This window comes from Balaenoptera physalus (assembly GCF_965194825.1).
Source record: "Balaenoptera physalus genome assembly, chromosome: 1".
NCBI lineage: Eukaryota > Metazoa > Chordata > Mammalia > Artiodactyla > Balaenopteridae > Balaenoptera > Balaenoptera physalus.
Genome location: NC_138882.1, coordinates 179684059 through 179708947, shown reverse-complemented (window position 1 = coordinate 179708947; position 24889 = coordinate 179684059). Strand labels below are relative to the sequence as shown.

Sequence of the window (24889 nt, the reverse complement as noted above, 5' to 3'; positions counted from 1 at the left end):
GCTGCTGATTTTCCCCACCAAATTTACTCCGCCTCACACCTCAAAACACCGCCCCAAATGCTGAAAGGCTGAATGCTTTTCCTCTAAGATTAGGAACAAGGTGAGGATGTCCACTCTTGCCTCTACTATTCAGCATGGTGCTGGAAGTCCTAGCCAGCACAATAAGGCAAGAAAAAGAAATAAAAGGCATACAGATTGGATAGGAAGAACTAAAACTGTCCCTATTTGTCAGTGACATGATTGACTACACAGAAGATGGCAAGGACCCAGGTTCAGTTCCTAGTCAGGGAACTAAGATCCTGCAAGCTATGCAGCACGGCCAAAAAAAAAAACAAAACAGAAAAGGGACTTCCCTGGGGGTCCAGTGGTTGAGACTCTGCACTCCACTGTAGGGGGCAGGGGTTCGATCCCTGGTCGGGGAACTAAGATCCCACATGCTGCACGGCGTGGCCAAAAGAAAAAAAAAAAAGCCATGCTATTTTAATAGCTCCCCCCAAAGTGCAATACAACAGTATAAACCTAACAGGATCTGTATGTTGAAGACTATAAGATTTAAATGCACAGAGAGACATATTGTCTTCATGATTGGAAGACTGAACATTGTCAAGATGCAGATCTTCCCCATATTGATCCACAGATTTAATACAATATCAGTCAAAACTATACCGATGGGGCTTCCCTGGTGGCACAGTGGTTAAGAATCTGCCTGCCAATGCAGGGGACACGGGTTCGAGCCCTGGTCCGGGAAGATCCCACATGCGGCGGAACAACTAAGCCCGTGTGCCACAACGACTGAGCCTGCATGCCACAACTACTGAAGCCCATGCACCTAGAGCCTGTGCTCTGTAATGAGAAGCCTGCGCACCGCAACGAAGAATAGCCCCCACTCACCACAACTAGAGAAAGCCCACGCACAGCAACAAACCCAACGCAGACAAAAATAAATAAATAAAATAAATAGAATAATTAAAAAAAAAAAAAGCTATAGTGATGGAGAACAGACCTGTGGCTGCCAGGTACAGGCATGGGCAGCTTCTGACTACAAAGCGACAGCACAAGAGAGTTTTTTGGGCTGGCAGAACTGTTCTCTATCCTGATTGTGGTGGATATCCTTGTGGATATCCATATCCACGAATCTGTCCATGTGTTAAACTTCAGAACCTTCATCCTGTAGTCGGTGAACCAGAATCACCACCCTTGGAGGATCCCCGTGGTAACCTCGTTGCTAATTCTGTAATTGGCAGCTTAGTGGTTAGAGCTCAGCTCTGCTATCTGCTTGTTTGTAACCTTGGGCGAGTCACTTTTCCTTTCAGAGCCTTGTTTTTCCTATCTACAAAGGAGATCATACATCTCTCTCTGTCTACCGCATAAGTTATTATGGTGAACATTTTATCAGTGTCCTTTAGGGATTGTTCATATAATCTCTCAGAGAGTAGTGTTTTTATTTTATTGAAGTATAACATACATACGGCAAAATGTCTATATCCTCAATTGACAGCTTGTTGGATTTTCAGATTGAACCCACCCATATAAGGCAGTGAGTGCCTTTTTTTTTTAATTTTTTATGTTCAATATTCACTTTCTTGTCGCTGCCATAACAAATGACCGCAAACACAGTGACTTAAAACAATACGAAGTTATCCTCGGTTCTGGAAGTCAGGAGCTCCAAGAGAGTCTTTGGGGCTGAGAATCAACACATTGGTGGGGCCGTTCCTTTCTGGGGAGGCTCCAGAGAGAATCCGCTTCCTTGCCTTTCTAGCTTCTGGAGGCTCCTGTATTTTTTGGCTTGTGGCCTTTTTCTTCAAAGCCAGTCGCTTAGCATCTTTCTTCTCTGAATCTTCTGTCCTCACTCAGCCTTCTCTTCTGTGTCAAATCTCCCTCTGCCTTTATCCTGTCTTGTAATACCCTTAGTTGGTTTTTATACTTTTTAAAAAATTCTTTTAAATTGACATATAGTTGATGTACAATATTATGTAAGTTACAGGTGTACTGTATAGTGATTCACAATTTTTAAAGGTTATTTTCCATTTATAATTATAAAATACTGGCAATATTCCCTATGTTGTACAATATATCCTTGTAGCTTATTTTATACATAGTAGTTTGTACCTCTTGATCCCCTACCTCTATATTGCCCCTCCCCCCCTTGGGTTTTATACTTTATATCAGCAGTCCCCAACCTTTTTGGCACCAGGGACCGGTTTTGTGGAAGACAGTTTTTTCACGGGGAGGGGGGGAATGGTTCAGGCGGTAATGTGAGTGATGGGAGCAGTAGATGAAGCTTCACTCGCTCGCACGCTGCTCACCTCCTGCTGTGCAGCCTGGTTCCTAACAGGCTGAGGACCAGTACCGGTCCGAGGCCCGGGGTTGGGGGCCCCTGCTTTATATCATTAGAATCACACTATATATACTCTCGGGTCAGCTTCCTTCACTCAACCTCACCTTTGCAGGATTCATCCATGTTGGTGTATGGAGTTCTCAATTATTCATTCTCATTGTTGTGTGTGGATTACCTTCTTGTGAACCCACACAATGTATTTATCCATCCTGCTGAAGATGGACAGAGTTTTGAAGCCATTATGAACAGGGCTGATATGAACATTCTTATATATGTCTTTTGGTGAATACATGTACATTTCTGTTGACGTTAAATGGGTCAGAGGGCATGTGTATGGTGTCACCTTGGTAGTACTGTCAGTTTTCCAAAGTGGTTGTACCAATCTACACTCTACCAGCAGTGAACAGATACTCTGGTAGTCCCAATTCCTTGCCAACACTTGGACTTTTCTTCACACACAAAGGGAGGATTTTGGGGTGATTCCTCCCTACCTCCACTGCTTAGAGCACTGACTTTCAACTGATGATGTAAATACTTACTGTGCCAAGCACTGGAGTGGAAACAAACAAGGCAAAGTCTCTGCTCTTAGAAGCTCCCAGTGTGGTAAGTGAGATGGACCAGGAGGGAATTACTTTCAAAACAGAGAAGTACATGCAATGATTGTATTGATATTGTATATCAATTTAATAACTTTTCTTTCTGATGTTAGAATTTACTCTAGTAATGTTTGGAAAAACTAAAGTAGACTTAAAGAATTAGAAGTCATATGAAATCCTACCACTCAGAGTTAAGTGCTGTTAGATGTTAGATGAAAGGTATTTCCTTTCAATTCCTGTGCTTTCCTTCCTGCCACCTGTCCCTGCCCTGAGCCAGGTTTTTAAGGAGCCAGGTGGACAAGGAAGGCAGTAGAAAAGCACCCGAGTGCACTTAAAAAAATTTTTTTTTTGGCCGCACCTCGTGGCATGCGGGATCTTAGTTCCCCGACCAGGGATCGAACCCGTGCCCCCCCTGCAGTAGAAGTGCAGAGTCTTAACCACTGGACCGCCAGGAAATTCCCTCCATGCGCATTTTTAAGGTTGAATCAACATCCCTTTTTCCAGTTAGAGTGATTTCTTACCTAACAGCCCACTCTGTCTAATGGTAGAATGTTGTGTATCACTGCCATTTCCCACAACAAATGAAATGATCATTTTTATCTTGATTTTGGTGGAAATAATAACATTATTTCCCAGTGAAACTCTTGCCATTTAAAATTCCTCATCTTCCAGTAACATTTGTACACAACATGGTTAGTATTTGCATTTTGCAGCTGCCAGTGGGATTATCCCATGTGATCCTAACAGGATGACCACAGTTTAAAAACTTTCTTAGGCCATTAATACATGCTCATTTTAGGCAATTTTGAAAATTCAAAAAAAAATTAAAGAAGAAATAATCATTCACAGTCCTACTGCCCAGAGAAAACCAGTTAACATTTTGGTGTATTTCCTTCCAGTTTTTTTTTTTAATAACATTTTTAAAAAAATTATAAAGGTAACATCTCAACACAGAAGGAAAATTTGGAAAATGCAAAAAAGACAATGAAAAACTAATGAGTCATCTAAAATGTCACTGCCCAGAAATGGCCACTCTTATAAGACAATCTTTTCCTGTATGTCCCTCCTATGGTTTTTATATCTCTCGCTATAAATGACAAGCTCTAGAAGAGAACGTAGCAAATATAGTTGTCCTGTAAGAGCAAATGTAGGTGTCCCTGTAAGAAAAGGTGGACCCTTTGTTTTGTCTCTGATGTGCTTGGGACATGGGTAATTCAAGGCTAAAGGCTGATGTTCTAGAGCAGTGCTTCTCAAAGTGGGGTCCACAAACCAGCAGCAGCAGTAGCTGCAGCACCTGGGAGCTTGTTAGAAATGCAGTTGGAGTCTCTGGGCAAGGGGTGGAGGGTACTGGAATCTGTTTCAGCAAGCCCTCTAGAAGATTCTGATGCATGCTGCAGTTTGAGAAGCACTACACAGAAAGTGAACTCTGGTGGGTTCTGGGCTTCAGGTGGATTGAAAGTGGGAATTCACTTGGGAAAGGAGAAGGAACCACTTTGCAGCATGGAACTCATTTATGCCTATACAACTGTTTATGTGATTAAGCTTCTTGAGGGAGGGACCACCTAGGTTGTGCATCTAAATGCCTAGTCTCTTGTAATAGGTGAATAATGAATGAATCAACAAATGAATAAGTGAATGAACAATGAACTCTGGAGCTGTGACCTTCATGTCTTTTTTTTTTTTTTTTTTCTAGGATTGGAACATCAATTAACTACTGACCACTGGCAGCCCACCCTTCCCACCCATATCCATCATACCTCTGGGCTCCAGAGAAAAAGCAGGTCTTGGAGTGCACCATGATTTCACCATTCTTAGTGCTGGCCATTGGCACCTGCCTTACCAACTCCTTAGTGCCAGGTAGGATGGGGGGCAAGGGCGGAGGGAGGGGGAGACATGGTGCAGGAAGGATAGGATGAGGGCAGTGTCTGTGTTCAGGGTCATAGAACCATCCAAAGTATTTAAGAGCTGGAAACAAATGTTCAGAGCAGGAAATCCCAGCCTCTACATGTGCTAGTGTTGGAAAGGTCACTCTTTTTCTCTTTATATTATTCTTTAATTGGGGTTTCTATTCTCTCTTACCTCAAAGAATCTGAAATAGAACTTATTCTATAAACTCTTCCAAGTCGTGGTATGTTAAGTCTCCTGTTGGTTTCGTCTGCTTAACTCTCCCTCATGATAGTACATTTCCTTATATTTTGTAATTCTTGCTTGTAAACTCACCTTCAACAGTTTTGTTGTTGTTGTTGTTTTGTTTTTGTTTCCTGTTGTAAACTCATACAAAAGTGTTTCTACAGTGCAGTATTACGTTTGATTCTTCAACTAATTCTATGAGAGTACTTATGTTATTTATTTATTTATTTATTTATTTTTATTTTTGGCTGTGTTGGGTCTTCGTTTCTGTGCGAGGGCTTTCTCTAGTTGCGGCAAGCGGGGGCCACTCTTCATCGCGGTGTGCAGGCCTCTCACTATCGCGGCCTCTCTTGTTGCGGAGCACAGGCTCCAGACGCGCAGGCTCAGTAGTTGTGGCTCACGGGCCTAGCTGCTCCGCGGCATGTGGGATCTTCCCAGACCAGGGCTAGACCCCGTGTCCCCTGCATTAGCAGGCAGATTCTCAACCACTGCGCCACCAGGGAAGCCCGAGAGTACTTATGTTAATTTCTCAGTTTTTGGTTCTTACACTATAAATTCTGGCTCAGATTTGGAGTTGAGTTCACATTTTTATGACTGGCTTTCCGTCCCCATCCCTTCCACAGCTACCAGGCAAAACATGTACCTGAAAATAGTTTCAGCCTAGGCTTGTATTTGGTCTGACACCGCAAGGGTCCTTCAGCCTCAGCTCCTGTTTACCTTTCTGGTTTTGAATACCCTCTCAATTTCCACCTCCTGGGGATTTCCCTTCCCCCTTTTCTTCCTTTTTCAAGTTATATACTGTTCTTGATTTTTTTTTTTTTTCCCAGCACTTCAGTGTCTGTTGTAGGAGGGGAGCCCTCCTTGGCTCAGTCCATCATGTGGCTGGAAGTCCCACTTGCCCTCCCCGAACCTTAATTTCTCCATCTGTCCAGTGGAGATAATAATCTCTCCTCCTTCGGGCTGTTGTGGGAATTATAAGGGACAGTCACAGTGCAGGCAGGGAGTGGGTGCTCGTAGGAAGAATATATTTCAACAGATGAGGGAATTGGGATTCAGAGAAGGGACTGGCCCTCCCAGGTCACACAGCAAGTCAGTAGCAGCCCTGGGGACTGAACCTGAGCTGCTAGATTCCCAGGCCACTGCTCCCTCTGCGATCCCATGATGCCTTTCGGCTTGTGTCCTTGGGGGCCCAAGGTCACTCTGGGACCGAGTCCCTGCTTTCTCAGCACTCACAACCCACCTGAGCGAAAGGTGAGCAGATGGATGAAATGTGAGAAGACGAAAAAGCGACAAAATGAAACATCTTCAAATATTCAGTGCTTCAGTTTTTTGTATGTTTCATTTTAGTCATTCTGATGGGTCTGTAGTGGTGTTACATCACGGTCTTTTCCTTTTTAAAAAAAATTAGGTGTAACAGCAAAGTGCACAAATCTTTTTTTTTTATTTAATTTTATTTATTTATTTATTTATTTATTTATGGCTGTGTTGGGTCTTCGTTTCTGTGCGAGGGCTTTCTCTACTTGCGGCGAGCGGGGGCCACTCTTCATCGCGGTGTGCGGGCCTCTCACTGTCACGGCCTCTCTTGTTGCGGAGCACAGGCTCCAGACGCGCAGGCTCAGTAATGGTGGCTCACGGGCTTAGTTGCTCCACGGCATGTGGGATCTTCCCAGACCAGGGCACGAACCCGTGTCCCCTGCATTGGCAGGCAGATTCTCAACCACTGTGCCACCAGAGAAGCCCCCAAATCTTAAATGTATAGCTTGATGAGTTTTGACATGTTTTTGTACCCATGTAACCATCACCCGGATCAAGAAAGAATATTGATCGTGGGACACCAAGGGCTTTCCTGTGCCCCTCCCGACCACTGCCCCCGCCCCGCCCTGCCCCAAGCCAGAGGAAGTGACTAGGCTAACTCCTGTCACCTTAGTCGAGTTTTGCCTGTTTTGAGCTTCGTATAAATGGAGTCATACAGTACGTACTGACAAGCACTGTTCACGTAGCATTCATTACAGCACGAGCATTTCTGAGTGTCATTTAATGGTCTCCAAAAACAATGGTCTCCTGATACTCAGTTGTCCAAAGCCACTGTTGCTTAATCCAGTCCTCTGACAATAAAGTCAGTTTGACACCCACTGAACCCTTCTCAGACCCTGGGATGGCTCTGGTGAAAAAGACAAGGGCTCTGCCAGAGTCCCAGTCTCTCAGGGAGCAGGCACAGCAGGGAACTGGCAAACGGGTAACAGGGCTCACCTGGAGGAGTAGCAACGGGAACGGGGAGGCTGATGGCAGCCCAGCCCCGGGGGTGCTGTGCCAGGTGCTGCGGGGAGGGCAAGGTGGGTAGAAGTTCATCATCACCCAGATGGCACCCAAATGGCCAAAGAAGCTCCTTGACCAAAGCCCTGGCACTGTGGTATGTGGGAGGAAGGCGGGGGGGAGATTGAAACCCGCCCAGAGCTAGTGGGATCCCTGATCAAAACCACTAGCCCAGGGAGTTTGGGGTTAGCAGATGCAAACTGTTACATGTAAAATGGAGAAACAACAGGGTCCTACTGTAGAGCACAGGGAACTATATTCAATATCCTGGGATAAACCATAATGGAAAAGAATATGAAAAAGAACGTATCTATGTGTATAACTGAGTCACTTTGCTGTACAGCAGAAATTAACACAACACTGTAAGTCAACTATACTTCAATTAAAAGATAAATTTATAAGAAAAGCTTATATTTGGAAATAAAACAAACCCAAGTTTAAAAAAAAAACAACACTGGCTCAGGACACTTGCCCAGGCTTTACCTCACTTGATCCTAGAACTGCCTGCAAGTAGCTATGTCCTCCCATTTTTCTGGGGCAGAAACTTGAGTGGCAGGAACTTGCCTAAAGGCGCACAGCTGGATGGAAGGGCCAAGGCTCTCCGGGCTCCAGCTAGGGACCATCGCCCATGAGGTCTGAAATTGGGGAGCTTCAGAAGAGAGATGTGGCGCTGGGGGCTGCCAGCGTGAAGGTGGGGGACTAAGGCATCAGGGTGGGGATGGGACCTCTAGGGGGAGGGGTGGGGCGTGGATGGGTCCCAGGCTTGAGGTGGAGAACTGCTTCCTTCTGTCTCCTTGCCTGCGCTGCCTGCCCCAGGCCCAGACAGCCATGGAGATGTATGGGTTTTCTGTTCCCCTGCGGCTCAGTCTCAGAATCCTGTTTCCTCATTCCGCAACGTGGAGGAAGTAATGGTAGCCACCCTGTAAGGCTGTGGGGAGGGGAAGGTACTGTTGCCGTGTACGGGGCGCTTGGCACGAGCCTGGGTACCGTGAGTGTGTAAGAAAGGAGAGCTGCGCTCTTCACCCGCACAGCATGGGCCTGTGTCTTCAGCCCATGAATGTGTAACATGGCCTTGGACAGGACCCTCCCACCTCTGCTGGCCTCAGCCTTCCATCCATGCAATGGAGTCCACTGAAAGAGAGAATCCCCAAGGAGCTCCCCTCTCTAGGCTTCTGTACTTCCACGGGCAGGTTTGATGGGGCCCGAGTACAGAAGACAAACCAGCAGATGGTGGCAGGGACCCCGACCCCTGTGGACAGGGATCCTGGGCCTCTGCTTGGAAGAAAAGGGGATTCCAGGACTTACTGGGGCGGGGGGGCATCGATCCTCTCCTGTGGGTCAGGTGTGTCGCTTGCCTTATCTAAATCCCGTCCTCGTGAAGACCCCGAGAGGGAGGTACAAACACCTGCATCTGACAGGGAGGAGACTAAGGTCCAGGGAACTCGCTTATCCACACAGCTGCTGCTTGGCACAGATGCGGTTCTAACTGAGGACTGTCGGGCACTAGAGTGTTCTTTCCACTGAAGAATTGACGACTAGACTCATGGACATGAGAGAGAGAGAGAGGAGAGGGCATTCCTGGTTCCCAATTTTTCTCAAGATTAGGGACACAGAACGTCTTCTTTGCTAATTTATCCTTACAGGAGTGAGGCTGTTCTCGGCTGCTTTAAGTTTGATACGTTAAACAACAGGCAAGTCTTGCTTTCCAGCACAGCTAAATAGCTGTTGCTAAGTCAGGTTCCTGCGGAGCCTACTTTAATGAATAAGCCAAGCAGAGTTTATAATTGATGGCTGGATACATCTGGGGGCTCCTGCAGTTGGAAGTAGTTTGTTCTCTTGAATAAGTTAAACATCACCCTCCTAATTGTGCTAGCACAATTCATTTGCTGCCTTAGCACAATGTCTCTCTGCTGGGTGGAAGGAAAGAGCGTGGGCTTTGGAGTGAAGCCCAGCTCTGCCAGTGTCTGCCAGAGCGGTGTGGCCTTCTTGGGCAAGTCGCTTGGTGTCTCTGAGCCTTGGTTTTTCCAGTCTCAGATGTGGGTAGAAGACCCAGGGGTCCACAGGCTCGTTTGGAGGATGGGACTGGCATAGGTTTTGCAGATCTCACGCCGGCTGTCTGAGATGGGCAACTACTGCTTCCTCTGTCGAGTCCAGGCAGCCTTCTGCAATGAGAAGTTGGCGTCTGTAGTGGCTGGGGATGGGAAGCTGCCCCACCCCCTGCCAAATAACTCTGCCTCTCTGTCGGTACAGAGAAAGAGAAAGACCCCAAGTACTGGAGAGACCAAGCTCAGCAGACCCTGAAAAATGCCCTGAGGCTTCAGACTCTCAACACCAACGTGGCTAAGAATGTCATCATGTTCCTAGGAGACGGTGAGGCCTGGGGGCCCAAGGGAGGGGCTGGATGGGGGCCCAGGGAGCCAGGCAGAGGTGAAGGTGGCTGTGTTGCAGAGGCTGGGGCCCTGGGGGCATGTTGAAGAGGATGGGAGAGCCAGGCTGTGAACCCCGAGGGTCTCGGGAGGGAAGGAGGAAAGGGGCCACCCGGTCATGCTCTGGTGCCCACTGCTCGGCCTGCCTTGGCACCTAACTCTAGGGAGCTCTGGGTGCCCAAGAGGGCTGATTGGAGAGGCTGGGAGCCCGAGAGACTGAGCCCCCCCGCCCCCCGCCCCCGCCACAGGGATGGGCGTCTCCACGGTGACGGCGGCCCGCATCCTCAAGGGTCAGCTCCATCACAGCCCGGGAGAGGAGACCAGGCTGGAGATGGACAAGTTTCCCTACGTGGCCCTCTCCAAGGTGAGCTCCAGCCCCAAGCCTCCCACCTCTAGGAGGAAAGGGCAGGGGAATGGCATTTGCTGGAACCCTCAAACCTGCTGGCAATGCGGTCAGCCCTCCCAGGGGCTCTGTGGCCCCTCTGTGAAGTGAGGACAGTAGCGGCTGCTTCCCAAGACTCTGGGGATTTCAGCTCATTGATTTCAAAATCTATTGACGCATAACATACATAGAGAGAAGTGCACCGGTGTACAGAGTGAATTTTCACAAACTTTGCACGTGTCTGTATGACCAGCATCCAGGTTGAGAAACTGAACATGACGGCAGCCAGGGGTCCCCCCGCGCCCCCCTCCAGTCCTTGCTCCTTGACTTCTAACACCATAGATTAGCTGTTCCTGCTTTTGTATTTGACGTAAACGGGATCACGCAGTGTGTACTCTTTGCATGGGGTTCAGTTACGTTCGTTCTCTCCCAAGGCGGCTCAGATGGAAAGTGGTAGCTTTGTTTCTGGTGTTGTAGTTGCTGGTGGCGGTGGTGTCACATAATAAAGGTCCTTTAGACACTCTGGGCCAGGCCCTGGGCTCCCTTCTGGGGTAATACCAGGGACTGTAATGTTTTCTGGCCTTCAAGGAGCTCTCAGGCTGGTGGGGCAGGGAGACAGGCAGATAGTTTCAGACCAGAGGTCTGAATAGTGGGGGGGGTCCCCATTTCCCCATCCTAGATCCTGCCTCCCCCTAACTTTCCCTCCCCTTCCCCAGCCTCCCTCACCCCCTCAAGACCCCCCTCCGTCTCCCTTCTCCACGGCTCACCTGCCTCCCCCTCCCCCTTTCTGGCTTCTGCAGCCCCAGACCCAGAGAGAGCTGACCCAGCCCCCATTTCTCTGCCAAATGAGTCTCCACATATTGGAACATTGTGTTCCCGCCCCTTCCTGCTACCCTGGCTGCCAGGGCACAGGGCGTGGGCAGGAAGCAGGCAGCTAGGTGATCCTGTGGCTCCGGGGGGAACTTGGTGGGTAGCAGGGCTCAGCCAAGGCCGCGGGAGGCCTCTGTCTCCCTCGTGCCCAGGCCCCATGGTGTGAGTGGGGGTCGGAGGGCAGCAGAGTGGGCCAAGGCCGGGCCACCTCCTGACCCTCCTTTCCCTCCTGCAGACATACAACACCAACGCTCAGGTCCCTGACAGCGCGGGCACCGCCACCGCCTATTTGTGCGGGGTGAAGGCCAATGAGGGCACCGTGGGAGTGAGCGCAGCGACCCAGCGCACCGAGTGCAACACCACTCAGGGCAACGAGGTCACCTCCATCCTGCGCTGGGCCAAGGACGCAGGTGAGTGGGTCGAGTGGTGGGGAATGGGCCTGGCTCTGTGGCCTGTCTGAGCCTCTTTCCAACCGTACAGTGGGGAGAGGGTAGAAGAAGATGCTCTCCAGGGCCCTTCCAGCTCTGAGGTTCTGGGCCTCTGTGAAATAGTCATGGATTCCTTTCCATGACAGCGAAAGCTAGTGGTTTAGGGGGTCACTCAGGTGTGCGTTCGCTCCCAGCTCATTTCCATGAGTCTATTCCTTTGACTATGAAATGGGCATGAACACAGAGCCCCCTCCCAGGTTTAGTGTGAGGAAGGTCAGGGACGAGCCCAGCACTGTTCCCGTGGGAGTCCAGTAAATGTCTACCCCTTCTCCCTTCCTCCTTGGAATTGGGAGGCCCTGGCACCTGCCCCCAGGGACTTTGGAGTCAGGCTATGAGGCCGGCTGACATAGGTGACAGAACCGCACTCCACCTGAGAGCCCTGCGGAGGGGCCCTTGTGTTCCTGCAGGGCAGCCGGGGGGCTTCCTGCAGGGTGGGGCTCTGCAGGGTCCGTGGGGGGGGGGAGGGCTCCAGCCCAGGTGCTCACAGCTCAAGAGCCCTCAGGAGGGGCGAGGGTCACAGAGGCAGAGTATCTGAGCTGCCCGGATATTTGGGAGCCACCAACCCCACCTTTAGTACGGATGGGGAGACTGGGGCCCAGGCAGGCAGCAGAACTGGCCTGTCTTTAGCTAGGAGAGGGAGGGGGAAGACAGCTTGGACACGCCCATTTCCAGACGAAGCCAACCCCTCCTCTCCCACACCCCAGGGAAATCCGTGGGCATCGTGACCACCACGCGAGTGAACCACGCCACCCCCAGCGCTGCCTACGCCCACTCTGCTGACCGGGACTGGTACTCGGACAACGAGATGCCCCCGGAGGCCCTGAGCCAGGGCTGCAAGGACATCGCCTACCAGCTCATGCACAACGTCAGGGACATCGAGGCGAGTGCGGGAGTGCAGCCAGAGTAGGGGCTTGTGGGTCCGAGGCCTCAGGCCTAGACTGGCCCGGGAAAAGCAGTTTGGCCTGGCTCCCCACGCACCTGGGAGGGCTCCCAGCCCATTAGGGGATTTGCAGTTGGGGCAGGGAGGCACTGTAGGATTCCTCCGCGGTGGGGCTGAGGGATGAATCCTGATGTGGCCGCCACCACACCTCAAGAACCAGGCGCCCAGGGATTATTCTGTAAATTGGAAACTGGCGCTGCACTGGAGCGTGGGGGTGACACAGTGCCATCTCAGGGGAGTACCTGCCCTGTACATTCCTACATGCACAGACAGGCACGTGTCCCGTGCCCTCAGGCAGCATGCCCAGAGAAAAGGTGGTGTGGGCTGTGGTTAACCCGAGCTCTTACTTTAAAACTTGGGTTCCAATCCTTGCCCTGCTGCTTGCTAGCTGTGTGACCTTGGGTCAGTTATTAACCTCTCTGAGCCTTCCCTTCTACAACCCTTTTGTGAAATGTACCTACCTTAAAAGCCCATTGCAAGATCTAAATAAAATAATCCCTGTAGAGTTTAGCCCTGGGCCCAATGCCTAGTGAGTGCTCAGAAAGTGGTAGCATTTACGCACGAGCAGCCACATGTCCCTGCCCTGAAACACCGGCTTTGACATACGGAGCAGGCTTAGCACATGTGCACCCCATCATTGTCCACCTGATGTTCAGATGGGTCCCTACTCTCTGTTCTTAAATGAGAACCTCTGGCTTGTTCCCTTTTCAGACTCTTGTTACCTACTGCCAGGGGCTGGTGAGGAGGTGAGGGGACTTCAGCCCCCAAGCCTAGAATGGGGGTTCAGTGAGGCTCAGAGAGCCCCCAGGTCCCTCCTACCCCTTACCTCTGTTTCTACCCCCACCAGACAAACTTCCTGGCTCCCAGACCCACCCTCTGCCCCCCCCCATGCCATCCACCCAATTTCTAAGTGCCACCTGGCCCCTCTTCCAACCCCTCATTTTTCTGAGCAGTGGATTGAGTTGCCCCTCTCGGGACACGTACTCCTGTTGATCGCTCCTAGCAAGTGACCGTCTCAGGCAAAGCCGCCGTTCTGACTTTGCCTGTACCTGACTCATGTCCTGGGACAAGTCGCTTCCCCTCCCCAAGCCTCAGTGTCCCCACCTGTGCAACAGGGACAGAGAGCCCCACCTGCCCCCTCCCAGGGCCGCTGGAGGCTGAGATGAGGTCATGGATGTGAGAACATTTGTTGTACAAGCACAGGGTGTAATTACGGGCTGCTCTTAAGAGAGATTTGGCAGCAACAGCCTGAGAAGGGGACAGGAGCTTAAAGGAAGGCTTCTCTGGTGGGGGCGGGCGGGGGGGAGGGGTGTGAACTGGGTTTAGGGGGGTGGTAATCCACAGAGGCCGCTGGGGGATGAGCTAGAGCGTGAGTGGGGAGGTGGGGCAGCTGTGGGGACTGCCCCTCCTCCCTCTCCTCTCTCAGCCTCCTCATCCTTCTCTCTCCCCTCTGCCCCTGCATCACCACCACCCCAAAGCCCCCCAGCCCCCAGGCTGTACATGAAACAAAAATCCTGGTGTCCGCCCTGAAAATAAATATCTTTTGCTAAAAAAAAAAAAAAAAAAAAAGAAAAATGAAAGGCACAAACCCAAACCCCAAAGCCAAACAGCAAGTCTGTTATTTGGGAGTTTAATGAGTGTGTGAAGTGCCTGCTGGGGCTGGAAATGATGAGGCTCCAGGCAAGAAGATTGGGGGCTTCATTTTCCATTCTGAAAATGCCAAGGGCTCAGGTTCTGTGGGAACAATTTGCAGGGGCGGGGGGCCAGTGACCCGGGGTCCCCTTCTCCTTTTTTAACAGCCTGCCCTACCCCCAGAGCTCCTGGCTGGAGCTGGCAGTGAGGAACTTGCCTCCATGGAACTACTTGGATCTCTACTACTTCTGGCCGTTGAGAATACCTTCCACGGGAGGCCAGCCCCAGGTGCCGGGACTGCACTGCATCACTGCATTTCCTCCTGGGACAGTCCAGTGGCTGGGACAGTCCTGTGCGTGGGCGTTACTTCCATTTTATAGTTGAGGAAACTGAGGTGCAGAGAGTTTAAGTGACAAGCCCTTGGTCAAGATGCAGTAGAGTCAAGATTCAAACCCAAGTCTGACTTCAGAGCTCTTTCTGGTTCCCCAGGATCCAGGCTGGTCCTGGGGCCAGCCTGTACCCACCCCCCTCACCTGTACCACCTGTACCACCGGCCTGGACTCCTGGCTCCCCCTCCACCCTGTGGAACCTGGGTTCTGAGGAGGGAGCTGGAATGGAAGGTTGAGAAGGGTGCCCACGAAATGCCAGTCCCAGGACAATGGATCTGAGGCCAGCTGTCACTGGGTCTGCTCTCCCAAGGTGTCAGCCAGGGGCAGTGGCCTGGGCTGACGCCCACGGTGACAGGAGGACACTGGTGGTGTGGTGGTCACCGCGGGCGGCGGCTATTATGCGCTTGGCCCCCATTTTAAAAATAGCCGGGACTTCAAACATGGACTCCCCAGGAAAACAAACAGTCCCGTGTCCGTCTGCCCAAGCGGGTCAGCACAGTGGATAAAATTAGCCTGGTGGTGACTACACAGACGTGGGTACTGGCCCACTGTTTGCCAGGCTCCCAGCTGGGCTGCCCCAAGACCTCCCTGGCTGTGGGGGGAGGAGGCTTTCAGAGTCCCCTTCCTCAGCTCCATGGACACCGCAGGGCCCTGGTGCTGGGGCTGGAGGAGCCTTGGGTTCGAATCCTGGCTCTGCCCCTCACTGGCCGTGTGGCCTTATGAGAAAGAAATCACATTTCTACACCCATTTCTTTATTTGGAAAACAGGTGACACGGGTTCCCTTACAGCCTTGGTATGATGTTGAATAAGATCATGTATCTCAAGTCCTTAGTGCCTGACACACACTCTGTAAATGGTATTATTCTCACAGAAGCCCAAGTTATGCGTCGGGCTTCTGGAAAGCCGAATAAGGGAGGTTAGCTGCAATATTTCACCCAGAAGCCCAAATCACAATCCCAATAGCCTCGTGATTTCATCCCTGCCCCCAAGCTGGAGAAGTGGAGGCTCGGGGAGGGCAGCGTGGACTGCAGCCAGGACTCGCCATGCCGGAGAAGCTTCCACCCCGCCCGCCGGGCCCCCAGGAGCCCAGCTCTGCAGGCCGGGCCTCTGGAGCCTCTGGACGTCATGGCGCCCTGGGCTCCTCATGGCTGTGTCCCCTTTAGGTGATCATGGGGGGCGGCCGGAAGTACATGTTCCCCAAGAATAGAACCGATGTGGAGTATGAGATGGACGAGAAGGCCAGGGGCACGAGGCTGGACGGCCTGAACCTCATCGACATCTGGAAGAGCTTCAAACCGAAACACAAGGTAGCCTGTCCGGGGGCCTGATGGCTGCAGGGGACGCCTGCAGTGGGCAGGGCTGCGGGAGCCCTCTCTGAATCCGTGTTCATTTCTGTAGAATGGGGTCATAATTCTTACTTCAACGGGCTCAGAGGGCCTTACAGATATATGAATGGCACATAGTAGGTGCCCATCAATTCCTTCCTTCAAGACCACAGTGAAATACCTTCAGGCAGTAAGGAGGAAGGTGGGCCAAGGCATAACCTGCATAGACATTCAGTCCACCTGCACCCCTACTGTGTGCAGGGCCCCTGGCTAGGCATGAGGTCCAAAGGATGAGTCAGGTGGTTAAGGAAACGTGGAATGCTGTGTGCTTGGATGGCGAGACGCCCAGGAGCTACGGGAACCCAGAGGGGACAGACCACAAGGGTGGGGCTGAGAAGCCCTGACAAGGGGGAGGAGGGGGAGGAGGTGATATTGGGAGGGTCTTGCAGGCAGAGGTGGCGGGGAGGGGCCGGGCCGGGGCACGTGCTGGGCTGCTGGAGCGTGGGAAGACCTGGGCGCAGGCTCCCTGGAGCAGCTCTGGCCCTTGAAATCCGTCTGCCGGCCACCGGGCCTGGGGCAGCCGGGGTCTGGAAATGACTGCGGTCAGGGCTGAAGACAGTGAGGAGCAGCCTGGCAGCCACTTTGATGTCACTCTGGGGTTGGGTTTCTGAGGGTTCCAGGACTGGCCCCCGGGGAGGCCTTGTGGGATATGGCTGGGCCAAGAGCGAGGTGGGGGGTAGGGGCTGGGGAATGGCCCCCCGGGGCTGGTAGGGGCGGGACTGAGCTGCGTTGAACCTTTCCCACTCCTGAGTCAGCTCAGGCTGGACCAGAGCCCCATCCCAGCCCGAGTCCGAGAGACACCGCCACTCCCAGCCTCAGTTTCTCTACCTGGAACATGGGACCAGAGCTTAATCCTTCTTGCCCAGGCAGGGGGCTTACCCTGGAGCTCAGTCTAGACACCAAGAGGGAGAGAGGCGCCCACATCACTGGACCGAACAGGGTATCACTTTGAGGTTTCAGATAAGCCACACATTCTTCGCAAATCATGCCTTAGTATGGGTTAATCTGTGTGTCTCAGTGTCCTCATCCGTAAAATGAGAATACAGTACCTACCTTGTATGCGTGATGTGAGGGACAAATGAGATAACATAGGAGAATCATCTCAGTGAAGGAGGGGAGCTCCACTTTCTTAGCCTTCCCACCCTCCTTCCCAAAGCAGCCCCTGAGGTTCAGAAACCTCTGATCCCAATGCCATTGGCCAGAGAAGGCAAGGGGCTCTCCAGTGGACACACAGCTGATTCCTGGTAGTTTGGGACCCCCCAGTCTAGGCCTGAATGGTGCCGTCACCAGGCAAGCTGGCCAGCCCCTTCCCATGGCCTCTGTGCCCTGGGGAAACAGTACTTCCTTTATCTCCCCCTTGGATGGGGTCCCCAGGGCAGAGTTAGGGCTTTGCTTCCTCCCTGGCTCTCCACAGCTCTCAGAATACACATAGCCCATACCTCTCAGTGGGCACTCAAGGCCCGCTGTGATCTGCGCCTCCCTCTTTGCTCCCTGATCCCTCCCCATGCTTGGAACTCTACTTCCTGACCCCAGGCTGATCAATTCCTGCTTGTCCTTCAAGACCTCATTAGGACATCAGGAAGCCCTCTCTGATCCTGCCTCTAGGCTCACAGTGGTCTCTGGTCTCCAGATTCTCATCTCCCTGCATTAAAATTGCCCATTTATTTGCCATTTCTTGAAGGCAGGGATGGTAGGTCTTCGGGGAGGGATTTTAAATGACTGAAGAGAACCAGTACATGCCGCAGACTCTGAGACCAGCTGGGGTTAGTCCTTCTGACTTCCCCAGCCCCGGCCTGGCTGACACCGCCCTCCTTCCTAGCACTCTCACTATATCTGGAACCGCACCGAACTCCTGGCCCTCGACCCCTACACCGTGGACTACCTCTTGGGTAAGTGGAGGGGGATGGAGTGGACATCCAGCTGGGTGCCCCGGGGACGAGGTCCCAGGCTGCCCCCCTACTTAGGGACCTTTGCCCTCAGGCTCCAGGACCTGGGAGGGGTGAGGGAGGGGTTCTGGTTCATAGAATTAGACCTGAAATCTGCTGGCTGTGCAGGGTGAATAGCTCCATTGAGCACAAAGGGAAACAAAGCTCAGAAAGGAAACGACCTCTGGCTTGCCACACAGCCAGTTAGAATTAGGGCCCAGGTGAGTTTGAACCCTGGCTGGAGCTGGGACTTAAACAGTCCTAGACTGAGGAGCAAGGGGACCCAGAGCCAGCCCTGCTGTGTTGCCAGGGCAGAAGCCAGCTAGATTGTCGCCAGTGGTCTTGACTGGGGGTTGCCCCCATTTCCCCAGGGAGTGGGAAACAGGTGTGGGGCCTGGGGGCGGCTCCAGGCCAGGTGGAATGAGACCCTGAGTGCCACCATGCAGACATCTGGGTCCTCTTTCCCTTCTGGCTATTGGGCCAAGCAAGTGGTGGCAAAACCTCCTGCAAATCTTTCTCAAGGAACACAGCCCCTGGGTCCTGGGTGTGTCACTGGAAATTATGGGCTTAGAGCTGGGTACCTGGAGGATCCCTCAGATACACACACAGCTCTCTACTTGCCTGGGTCACACAGCACACACCCCATACCCCACACTGGCTGTGTAGAGTCATGCATGTACCCATGGAGCAAGAAAGTTCTGTTCATGGATCTTAGAGCCAGAGTGCTGGGTTCAAATCCAGCTCCTACCACCCATGAGCTGTGCAACCTTGGGCAAGTGATTTCTCCTCTCTGTGCCACAGTTTTCTATAAAATAAGGATAATGAATCCTCTGTAAAATGGGGATAACAATAGGGCCTACCTCAGGGTTGTCATGAGGATTAAGTGAGCTAATATGTAAGTTACCTGTTGCTGCATAACAAATTATCCCCAAACTTTACAGTTTAAAACAACTGTAAAGTTGTTTTATTTATAATGATTGTTGAACAATTTATTCCTTCACAGTTTCTCTGGGTCAGGAGTTTGGGAGTGATTTAGCTGGGTCTCTCGTGAGGTTGCAGTCATCTGAAGGCTTGTCTGGGGCTGGGGCTTCCGAGGTGGCCCACTCATATGGCTCATAACTTGGTGCAGGCTGTGGGCAGGAGGCCTCAGCTCCTTGCCACGTGAATCTCTCCATTGAGTTGCTTGAGTGTCCTTACAACATGGCGGCTGGCTTCCCCCAGAAATCTAAGAGTATGCAAGGCCGAGGCCACAGTGTGTTATGCCCTGGCCTGGAAGTCACACACCATCATTTCTACAGTGTTCTGTTGGATATAGCGGCTAGCCCTAGTCAGTGAGGGAGGGGCACACACGGGCATGAATTCCAGGAGGGAGGATTATTGGGTGCCATCTCAGAGGCTGGCGCCTAAGTGCTTCCAAAGCACATAGGACAGCGTGTGGCACAGAGTAAGCACTCTGTTAATTGGAGCTCTTGCTTGGCTGCATGCACTCATGGAAGGGCAAGGTGTTCTGGAAGGACATCCGGGGCTGGAAACACCAACCCAGTACTTGTGGAATCTCGTGACATGGGTAAGAAACGGATCACTCTCCTTACTTCACAAGGGAAAAGACCGAGCTCGGAGCAGAAGGGACAGTGACCCCAACCCTTCTTCTGTTTCACTGCACAGGGCACTGAGCCCTTCAAGCCTGACCTGTAAATGACACGTAAATACACAGCCAGGCTGCCTTGTAGAGGCCAGGACACAGTCCTCTGCCATGTCCAGGGCTCTATGGGCTCAGGGTGGGCTGATGGATTGGAATCCCAGGTCTCCCACTTAGCAGCTGAAAATAGCAAGGTACTGAACACCTGAGGCTCAGTCTCCTCCTCTGTGAAATGGACACGGTGGTCCCTCTCACCATGGCGTGGCTAAGAAGATGAAAGGAGGAAGCGCGCCCGAAGCCCCTGGCACAAGTCAGGCCCGCAAGAGCCACCCCGATGAGCTTCCATCCCCCCACTTTACCCCCAAGCTGTGTGTGGGGAGCCTGTGCTCCCTGAGACACCCACATCCTCCCGGGTCCTCCTCAGGTCTCTTTGAGCCAGGGGACATGCAGTATGAGCTCAACAGGAACAACGTGACTGACCCTTCGCTCTCCGAGATGGTGGAGATGGCCATCAAGATCCTGAGCAAGAACCCCAAAGGCTTCTTCTTGCTGGTGGAAGGTAGGGGTCCAGGGCCTGACTGCAGGGCCACTTCCCTGGGACCTTCCAGATGGGTTCAGGGGTACGGCGGTCCAGCCCTCAGAGAGAACTGTCCAGTTTGGGGATGAGCAGGGAGATTCCTTTAGGGAGATGGGTTGTGGAGGGAGGGGGGAAAAGAGGGCGGTGCTGAAGTTCCCAGCCCAACAAGCAGCTCTCCTCTGGGCGTGGAGATGGCACATCTGGCTTACTAGTCCAGGAAGGCTTCCTGAGAGAGGAGGCAACTTTCTTCCTTTTGGAAATACCTCCCCAAGGCCTGGCTCTGGAGGGGTGTGCAGGCCCCTCAGCTTCACTCCTCCCAAAAGACAAATCAGCAGGCCCCGGTAGACAAATGTGCTCTTAGCAGCTGCCTGGCTGGGCCCAAGGATGCCAGCCCAGGGTCCTCCTCTGTAGATGCCCATTGGTCTGCAGGAACCCTCGCAGCTGGACAGCAGACCTCTGATGTTACTGGGCCCATGTGGGAACAAGGTCAGAGAGGAGAAGGCCCAGGGCGGGCCCTGGTATATCCTGGGGTCCCCTGGGTTGGGAGAGCCAGACCCTTCAGGAGGCAGGGGTGCTGTATGCCGACATTCCTGGGGTTTCCCGGCACTGTTGTGAGGCCCTGGAGTCATTGTCCTGATGCTGCCGCCCACTGGCTCTGTGACCTCTACCTGTACATTTCTGTAAAATGAGGCCAAAAATAGTCCCCCTCTCCAAGAACGGTTATTAGCATCCATTGCGTTCAGAGACATAATGTACTTGGAACAGGGCCCAAAAGAGAATAAATCCTTGATGCTTCTATTATTATCATTATTATGATTACACAGTAGCTAAGTCAATCACAATAGGAAGTGAGAGGAAATGATAAAGTTTCTGGAATCTTCCAAGGTTCTAACAACTATTGTCTTCCATGTTCTAAATGGACCCACACAACGGACGTATTTGCACACACCCTCTCACCACACATACGCACACGCTCAGGCCCCTCCGCCCTTCAGAGGCCAGCGGGCGCCAGCCCAACTCGGCGGCTTTCTTGCCAAGCCCCGGGGTTCCCACTCAAGCACGGCGGTCTTGGCCTGGCCCTGAACGGGCCTCTGATGCCGAAGAACCAGGCAGGAACCAGTGGTGGTGAGCACGGGCTCCCCCGGGAGCGGTCCTCTTTGTGAGCGGGGCCAAGACTGGGCCCGCCAGACCAGCTGCTCCCAGAGCCACAACAAAGGAGGGACCCACCCTGCCAGCCTGCCGGGCCGCAGTGGTGAGGCCCAGGCTAGCAGGAAGGAGGGCGGCCGGGCGCCCAGGCTCAGGACCCTCAGAGTTGGGAGTGTCCACCAGGCATCGTCTTCCTGTTAGAGGTGGAAGGTGTTCTCTGAAGTCACACAGCCTTAGCCGTGACCTTTAAGCCAGGCTTAATGCCAGGCCTCCTGTGCTCATCTGGGGGAGGTGGCATGAGGTGCAGGCTTCCCCAGGCCTTTATGGAAGGCTGCCGTAGGCACTGCCCAGACATGGAGGGCTTTTCCCCTTTAGGAGCGTGCTTTACCCTCAGAGGGGATGTATTCAAAGTGGAGATGGAAAAACAGGGCTTTCCAATGAGTCACACCTGAATTCAAATCCCAGCAGATCCCACCTTGGACACATCACTTCCCACTCCCGGCCTCAGCTGCTCCATCTGTAAACGGGGCTAATCGTACCCATCTCTGCCCACGGTTGTTGTGAAGGGGAAACGAGACGTCAGCTTATGATGCCTGGCACCTAGCTGCCTGGCACCTAGTGGCCATTCAGGCATGTTGGGTCCCTTCCCTACCTCTCGGAGGTCTTCAGGGACACCGAGCAGCTGAAGAAGCAGTGCTGGGAGCAGAGTGGGGTGGTGGGTCTGCTTTAAACCCTGGCTTTGCACTCTCCATGCGTGGGCCTGTGGTCCAACAACTCACCTTCTGAGGTGCTGTGAAGGTCGAATGGCTGCGTCAAATGCCTGGTGTGGTGCCTGGCCCAGGGGAGTCCCCTGGCCGTCGCGGGATGGGAATTGGGGATCAGATCTCCTTCCCCGCCCCCTCACTGGAGGCCTTTGCCTTGGTGTCCCAAGGGGGAAGGATTGACCACGGGCACCACGAGGGCAAAGCCAAGCAGGCACTGCACGAGGCGGTGGAGATGGACCGGGCAATCGGGCAGGCAGGCACCATGACCTCCGCGGAAGACACGCTGACCGTTGTCACCGCCGACCACTCCCACGTCTTTACTTTTGGCGGGTACACCCCCCGTGGCAACTCTATTTTTGGTAGGTGGGCCTCCATTGGGGTGGGCACTGGGCACTCCCAGGGTCTGCCCTCTGGGAGCAGGAGTCAGGTGGGAGACCTGGCAAGCCCAGGGCCTGGCACATGTGAGACTCAGAATTGGGTAGGGAGGAGAAGTCACTGACAGGTGGGGGAACACAGGATGGGGGATGGAGTGAAGTGATGCCTGGGTGGGTGTATGGGTGGCCACCTGGATGATGGATGGGTAGAAAAACGAGAGGGAGGATGGATTAATGGACAGGGGAGAGGAGAGGATGGATGGAAGGATGGACAGACAGACCAACAGATGGGAGGATGTGGACACAGTGAAAACTGAAGGATGGCTGGTTGGAAATAAATTGGGTTTGGAAGGTGGCTTCCTTGAAAGGGGACCCAGGGGTTGCCAGCTGGGGGCTGGGGACTATACTCCAACATGATCCCTGGACCAGTGCCTCCCTGTGCAGGTCTGGCCCCCATGGTGAGTGACACAGACAAGAAGCCTTTCACTGCCATCCTGTACGGCAACGGGCCTGGCTACAAGGTGGTGGGCGGTGAGCGAGAGAATGTCTCCATGGTGGACTACGGTAAGACTGCAAGGCCCAGAGCTGGGAGGGGACAGGGCACCCCCTTAGGGATGAGCTTGGAAACAGTGTAGTCCTGTGGTTAAGGCTGGGGGGTGTGTGTCTCAGAATAGCCAGGACTTGAGTCAGAACAACCTTAATTTGAATCCCCTCCTAAAATCTAGCAGCTCTGTGACCTTGGGCACATAACTTAACCTTCCTCAGCTTCCGTTTCCTCCATATCTACCTCCTAAGGTTGTCTGAAGGACTAGATAGATCTGATGAGCTTAGCGTGTTGCCTGGCACGTGCAGGTGCTTGCTATGTTACACTGTCGTTTTTACTGGCTGTATAATACTCCAGTGTGTGAGCCTTCCCAGTCTGCTTATCCAATTCCATATTGTTAGGTGTTTGTTCATGATGTCCCCAGGGGTCCCTGGGGGCCTAATGGCACAGCCAATGGTAAGAGGCTCTCCTGGGTTGACTCTTCCCTTCTAATCCAGACGGCCCGGATGAGGCCTGGGGGTTGAGAGTGCAGGCTTCTGTGTCAGAACAGACTCAGGCCCAAATCCTGTGGCCTGGTGTGAAATGACTTCCCTGCAGTGAGCTTCAGTTTCCTCTTCTATAAAATGGGGGCATTCAAGCCAACCTGGAAGGGGCACGGGGAAGCTACTGCATAGTGCCAGGCCCCTGGTAGGCTCTCAGCAAGTGTTTCTTCTGGCCCGCAGCTCACGACAACTACCAGGCACAGTCCGCCGTGCCCCTGCGCCACGAGACCCACGGCGGGGAGGACGTAGCCGTCTTCGCCAAGGGCCCCATGGCACACCTGCTGCACGGCGTCCACGAGCAGAACTACATCCCCCACGTGATGGCTTACGCAGCCTGCATCGGTGCCAACCGCGACCACTGTGCCTCCACCAGCTTGTCAGGCAGCCCCTCCCCAGGCCCTCTGCTGTTCCTGCTGGCCCTGTTCCCCCTGGGCATCCTGTTCTGAGGGCCCAGGGCCTGGGCATCGACCAGCCCATGACAGATGGCTGGCCTCCCTCTCCCAGTGCTGCCCACTCCCCGGCAGCCCACACCTCAAGGGGCGGGAGGCAGAGGCCTCTACAGCCTCTGCAGCTGCCAGAAAGGGGACCCAGGAAACCAAAGTCTCTCTGCTGCCCACCTCGCTCCCCTCTGGAAATCTCCACCAGTTGCTGGCCTCCAGCCTCTGCCCCCACCGCTGCCCCTTTGGCCAACAGGGTCGGTTTCTCTTGTGCAGGCAGAGAACATAGACTGCAGAACTTCTCAAAGCATCTTATTTTTCTAGCAGACGTATTTCTCCAGACCCAGAGGCCTTGGAGCTTCTACAGAACATTCCGGATCTGACCCTCCCACTCCCCTCTCCTTCCCTCTGGAACCCACCAGGCCCTACCAGGCTCATGTCGCTGTCCCCAAGCCCAGTCCTAACTGCAGGGGAGACCAGGTCCTCCTCCTCAGGATGGGGGTTTGCTCACTCACTCATTCCAAGGCCGCCTGGGGCTCCCAGGAAGTCAGCTCCTGGGACTGGCCGTCCAGCCCAGGGTGGCCCAGGCTGGGAAGAGCAGCCTGGCAAAGCAGACACTTCCCAGCTCTGAACACACATGCTCCTCTCTGAAGTGGCTCTCCTGTTTGGAACAGCGAAAAATTTTTCTCTTTTTGATGTTGGTTAAAAGGGAACACAAAACATTTAAATAAAACTTTCCAAATATTTCTGAGGACAGGACTGAGTCTTTGTGGTCAGTGAGGAAGAGACTGAAATAAGATCCTTTCTCTGGGAAGAACTGGAATTGGGGCCCAGGAGCACAGGTGGGGTTGGATGGGGAGAAAGGGGTCTCCTGCTGACCTGGGGACTTCACCGCTCATTACCTGGGCGACTTTGGACAAAGTCCTTTGTGTCTCTGCCTCTCCATTTTCTTATCTGTAAAATGGGAGACAGTCCACTCTGGGGTTGCCATGAGGATTAAAGAAGACTGCCTCTGTGCCCTGAAACCCACAGCAGGAAGGCCTTCAAGGGC

At 53.0% G+C, this 24889-nt stretch overlaps 1 protein-coding gene across 2 annotated transcripts in view; it reads left to right on the top strand.

Moving 5' to 3' along the window:
- Positions 1–24589, top strand: part of ALPL (alkaline phosphatase, biomineralization associated) — a 60482-nt gene extending 35893 nt beyond the window's left edge. For both annotated transcript variants that reach the window (XM_082449103.1, XM_082449104.1), the window contains exons 2-12: positions 4628–4791; positions 9628–9747; positions 10052–10167; positions 11291–11465; positions 12248–12423; positions 15669–15812; positions 17710–17779; positions 19879–20013; positions 22109–22300; positions 22760–22879; positions 23582–24589. In XM_082449103.1, the coding sequence (XP_082305229.1) occupies positions 4731–4791; positions 9628–9747; positions 10052–10167; positions 11291–11465; positions 12248–12423; positions 15669–15812; positions 17710–17779; positions 19879–20013; positions 22109–22300; positions 22760–22879; positions 23582–23847 (1575 nt within the window). In that variant the 5' untranslated portion in view covers positions 4628–4730 and the 3' untranslated portion in view covers positions 23848–24589. The remainder of the gene's footprint in view (positions 1–4627; positions 4792–9627; positions 9748–10051; positions 10168–11290; positions 11466–12247; positions 12424–15668; positions 15813–17709; positions 17780–19878; positions 20014–22108; positions 22301–22759; positions 22880–23581) is intronic.
- The last annotated feature ends 300 nt before the right edge of the window (positions 24590–24889 follow it).